This window comes from Sesamum indicum, linkage group LG10, assembly GCF_000512975.1.
Source record: "Sesamum indicum cultivar Zhongzhi No. 13 linkage group LG10, S_indicum_v1.0, whole genome shotgun sequence".
NCBI lineage: Eukaryota > Viridiplantae > Streptophyta > Magnoliopsida > Lamiales > Pedaliaceae > Sesamum > Sesamum indicum.
The window spans coordinates 4,841,928-4,847,644 of NC_026154.1; the positions used below are offsets into that span (position 1 = coordinate 4,841,928).

The window sequence follows — 5,717 nt, forward strand, 5'->3', positions numbered from 1 at the left end:
TGATCTCTTCCACAGAAATTGAGAGTAGATTTTGAAGTAGTATTTGGATGCTGGCTCCAACAACAGCTCCCACCACAGCTTCTTCCATTTGACCCAATCAAGTATTGGCTTTGATCTGAGATATGTGTGTGCGAGAGGGAGAGAGAGACAGAAAGAGATTGTTGATCAAATTGAGGAACTGATGAAAAAGTATGAGCTTAATTCTCCGTTTTAGACTCTAAATATTGACTTCAAGGAAATGCTGAAGTCTTCGACCGGGATAAGTTAAATGTCTTTTAGGATAATTACACTTTTCTCCATTTAAATTTAAATTTGGAATAATTATATGTAACTTTTTTATAATTTAAAAATTACATTTATTATTTTTTAAGATTGTTTTCATCATAAATAAATTTCTAAAAATTTAATAAATTTACTGATATTATTAAAAAATTAAATAAAAATTAATATTACCATCGATTGACTGACTACTAACTTACTGCAAGTCAAACTATTTTTTTCGAACTAAATTATTCTTATAACAATGAAAACATGCCTCCTCACATGCATTAAAGAGTGAAGGCGTTTGAGGTAATTTTGTTATAAAAAAAATTATTTTACCTACAATCAGTAACAAAACAATCAAGGATTCATATAGACCTTTTTTTGATTTTTTGAATATCAAAAAATTTCGTGAATTTCGACTAATGGAGAGACTTATTTGTTGTATGAAAGCAAACTTCATAGGAGGTTACTTGTAATTTAACAAACCGCAAGAGGTCTACCAATAAATACATCAAACCTCATAGGAAGAATTATCCCTATTTTTTAAGTATAATTATATATGCACTCCTAATTTTATGGTAAATCTATAAAAAACTAAGTGCACACACACAAAAATATTAACATCATTTAAATAAACAGTCTTTTTTTTTAATTATACATTTATCCCATAAATATTAATAATATTACACAAACTATCGCTATTTTTTTCTGTTAGAGATCACTTCTATAATTATAAAAAATATTATATAAATAAATCATAAATCAAAAAATATAAAATGTAATTATTCTTATTTTTTTATTAAAAATAATTTACGTAAATCATAGCATATAGGCACTACTCGGTGGGATTTCTTTTAATCACATTTTGATATTAATATATATTATCACACCAATTATATACTCGTTTCATTTGAAAAAGAAAAGTTATAATTTAATTAAATTATATTTCAAAGGTTGAGCCACGTATAATATATGTGTGAAATTTTTTAGAAGATTTTGTATAATTTTTTTTACGTCGCATTAATGCATGACTGACACATATTATTTTAAAAATTAAAATATACAATTCAATTAATATATTATAATTTAAAAATCATGAACACCCCAACATACACGTACTGACACTGTTATATAATATCAAAGTGAGATAATGATCATTCACCTTATAATCTGGTAAACAATAAATTAGCTTTCGTGAGTTGATCTTAATTTCTTGAGGATTTTGGAAAAAGTCAAAGGCAATAACGCGCAAAGAAAGAGTAAAGCATATACAAATAATCAAGCACCTAATATTTTATGAGCTTAATGCAATTTACCTCTTATAAATATTATAAATGAATAAATTCTTCTTTTATGATAATAGAATAGTAATTTACCTTCTTGTATTTTTTAAAATAAAACAATTTTACCTCATTATCTAAATGATGGGGGAAAATATAAAATTTGAAATCGAAGCACGCCGAACACTTGCACAAGCTAGAAATTAGCCTTTTTCTCTTTTATTCCTTTTCTTCTTCCCCAAAAGTCCCGATTATAATGGAACTTGGGGATATTTATACTACTCGAGTAATAAATGTTAGGGCGGTATAAAATCAATTTTACCCCCTTACCTACCACTAGTATGTGGTTACAATTCAATACTAAAGTTAATATGATAATAACAAAATAACTCAAATAGTGTGGTCTTGATCTCTCGTTGCCGCTTAAGGAAAGGATTTGACTTCCTTTTACATTGCCCTTTGATTCCGCTCCTTGTCTCCATTACTGAGGAGGTAAATTACTTTGATGTAAAAAATACGAACGGGTAAACTGCTGCATTTTAATAAATGGAGGACGGGTTTGGGATGAGTTTGTTGGGACGTGAGAGCTGCTCCAACTAAAAATTCTCAATTTTATACCTGGCCTTGCACTCGACCCCAAATATTGTATTCTTTTATTTTCGAATAATAAAATTATTGCAAAATTAAGTTGAATTTTACTCTAAGTATCTAATAAGGTGATATATATTTAGTTTTAAGCCTATATATTTGCATAATAGAATAGTTTGAGAACTAAATATTGGATGGAAAAAAAATATTTGTATGAATTTTAACTAAATTCTATATAGCTTACCCTCCAAGTAAGATTCTTTTTTAAAAAAAATTATTTAGTTTAAAAATAAAAAATATGTATAATTGTGCATAGTACGGATTCCATGTTGTAAATGGAGAAAAACAAATAAGTAGATACTAGATAAAAATAAAATGTCAAAAAATCCATAGTGAAAAATTATATAAGGATTTATTTTGGTCAATTATTTTGTAATATTTTGTCCTTGGTAAAAATATGACAAATAAAAATATGTTTGAATTGTATTTTATCTGATTTTATATGAAAAGACATTATATAATAAAAATATAATTAAATTGTACGAAAAGACACAATATTTTATAATAATTTTTAGGGTAAATTGCACTCTGATATTAGATCAAAATACAAACACCCTCGATTTTTTGCAAAATTACAGCTATACCCCTGAGGTTATAATTGTAATTACAACTACACTTCATATTCAAATATAAAACTTCCACACACACCCCTTAGAAAATATTACACCAACACCTGTCAGGGAATATAATTGTAATTTTATAAAACATAAGGGTGTCTGCTTAATTAGACTTAACATGAATGGGTGTCTATATAATTTACCCTAAACTTTATATAAAAGATGTGATAGAATAAATATTTTGAAATGATATAGAACCAAAATGGGTTTGAAAAACTCCCAAAACCATGCAATTTATACCTAAAATCTAAATATTAGTTATGTACCTTTTTTCCAATTAAGGACATCTTCTATTGCGTTGCACATACACATAGCACATCACATGTATGATACTGTACAACCTATAGATAACACATCAGGTGCATAACACCGTACCACCGTCGTGTATCGACAGAAATATTTTATACAAATGACGGGTATAAATTATATAAAATAAAATAGAAAATGAAACATCAACTGGGAATACAAAATCTGGACATGCATGAACCATACCATGTTTTCACACCTTATTTTCATCAAAAGCATATTGCTCAAGCAAACTTTGCAACATGAACAGAAGTCTTATTCTTGCGGTGGAGAAAGCAATGACGACTTCACCAAAATTGCCTTACAACATTACACAGTTTGCAATCACAAATGCTAGAGACAAAACAAACCAGAACATGTATCGAACCAACATTATAACTAGAGCTGCGTTACACGAAGATCTAGCGACAGGACAACAGAACCAACCAGTATCTACAGCCTCTTTCCCCCGAAAAACATTTGAGACTTGAAAAACGACAATTGGAATTGCAAACAAAGTACAGTGCAGTTTTCTCTTTTCCTTACCAGTAGTATCAATTGTTGGCGCTTGTCTGAATCGTCAACTCAGAGTTGCACCTCTCTGTCATATATCCAGCTAAATGGGATTCTTGGTACTTCTTTGGCCCTGGCCCTCCCTTGAGCTCTCTCTTCTAATCTTCTGATTCTTGGAGGCAATCCGCAGACGTAGTCTTGAGCTTTCTGCCCTTCTGCTGATAATCCCGTTAAATTCTCCACTTTCCACCTACCAACCAAGTGCTCTAAGATGTCAGCATAGTCTCTTGCCGTGTAGACTCCTAGCCGTTGGGCTACGGCTGAAAAATGATCAAAAAGGTTGTCGTCGTGTCCGTCGTACATCAAGTGGGCTGGCATGGAAATCTTCTTCCTCATCATGTCGGCAAAAGCGAGCACCGTCCCATCGGGATCAATCTCAAATAGCTTTTCAACTATCTTGGTGTATGCAGTTTCATGACGCTTCTCGTCCGAGGCAATAGTACCACATATTTGAGCCAGCTTCAAGTCACCGTGCTCCCTGGCAAGCCGGGCGGTGTTGCCATGGGAGATAAAAGTAGCCCTTTCTTGGAAGGATGTATAGATAAATCCAAGGTAAGGATTGTTCTCTGTCCTAGGATCCTGAAAAAGTTACCAATGGTAGGAGTCAACATCACATGTTGCTGAATAGTATATTAGTTTTAACAGAAACTTTAACGTCCTAACAAGAGCTACTTTTAGAGCATGATGGTACGAGTTGGAGAATGCATTCAGAAATTTTGTGACACAAAACTACAATTTCCAGATGAAATTGTTTATGCTTCACACAGTTTCATTAGCATGCAGATATATGCACCCAGCTTTTTGGAAGTCGAGTGCGTCTCATGTGGCGCCAAAGAGAAAAAGAGCTTTCTGATATTGCAGCACAGAATTAGGCACTCAATAGCAAAGAAAACATAATAGCAGCAACACGATTTCTTATTATGAACTTGAAATCCTTATCTCCAAATCCATCAATCAAAACATAATTAATTGTGAGATAATCTGGCAAAAGACTCACCATTCCTGAGCCAATCAGATACTGGATAGTCTTTTCAATTTGTTTCATGTCGACCCGTCCCGATAGATAAAGATACTTATTAAGAAGGTCCCCATGCCTATTCTCTTCAGCAGTCCATGCCCTCGTCCAAATCGCCCATGAGGTGGGGCTCGCCCCTGTTTCATCTCGCACACCATCTAAGGTATTAAGCATAGTTTGGTATGTCGGGAGAGCTTCTTCAGTGATCATATCTCCAACTAGAACAACAAAATAATCATCCGGAATCTCCCTCGCTCTTTCTCTTAATTCCTTGACTTGATCGTAAAATCCATCAGAAGCAGGATCTGGCAAGAAATCCTGAGGCTGCCAACATTTTTCTACAGGTTTAAGGTGAACCAGTATATTGTTCTCAGCCCAGTCTTCCATAGCTTTGAAAATCTCAATCTTTTGTGGTGGCATAGAGTGTGTAACTTGAACATGAACCTCACGCGGAGGGCTAAAGGGCTTCTTCACGGTGTCAACCTCCCTGTAACAGTTGGAAACAACGAAACAGAAAATCAATAAGATTGTTAACACAATGAGAAATTAAATATTGCCTTGGATTGAGTTCCCACAAGGATAGACATCTAAAAATTTCAAGACGCAGAATAATTAACTCATCTACATTTTCATAACATCTATGTCCTTTCATAACCGGAATACAGAAGCACAAAGGCCCAATGTACTTCGGATACTCAAAGTTTGGTTTAGCTATCTGTTTCTTGTTTAACGCTAAGTGAGAATAAAAGAATCTGTTAACTTTGGATAAATAGAAATTCGAGCCTAAGTTTCTAGAGAATTGGCCTTCAATCATTCTAACCTGACTTGTACATTAGTTACTAATGACACTAACAGATGTTGTTTAATAACTGAAATTGAACTGGGGACATATTTAAGCTGACAAGAAATGTAATGGCTTTAATAACATGGTTGTGTTGAAAATGATCATTATGCTCGTACATAAAAAGGTCATATCATTATCACAAGTCTGATAGCATGTTAACTTGCACATGCATGCAGCACAAAATTAGACAA

The 5,717-nt window shown here is 32.7% G+C and overlaps 2 protein-coding genes across 2 annotated transcripts in view; both read right to left on the bottom strand.

Moving 5' to 3' along the window:
• LOC105171953 (putative disease resistance protein RGA3) overlaps positions 1 to 178 on the bottom strand; it is a gene marked incomplete in the record, with an annotated part of 4,100 nt that extends 3,922 nt beyond the window's left edge. Inside the window, 1 exon segment of the mRNA XM_011093233.2 lies at positions 1 to 178. Coding sequence (XP_011091535.1) covers positions 1 to 88 — 88 coding nt within the window.
• The window catches only part of LOC105171954 (stearoyl-[acyl-carrier-protein] 9-desaturase, chloroplastic), a 4,003-nt gene continuing 1,579 nt past the window's right edge, over positions 3,294 to 5,717 (bottom strand). Inside the window, exons 2-3 of the mRNA XM_011093234.2 lie at positions 4,665 to 5,169; positions 3,294 to 4,246 (exon numbers count right to left, since the gene is read on the bottom strand). Coding sequence (XP_011091536.1) covers positions 3,680 to 4,246; positions 4,665 to 5,169 — 1,072 coding nt within the window. The 3' untranslated portion in view covers positions 3,294 to 3,679. The remainder of the gene's footprint in view (positions 4,247 to 4,664; positions 5,170 to 5,717) is intronic.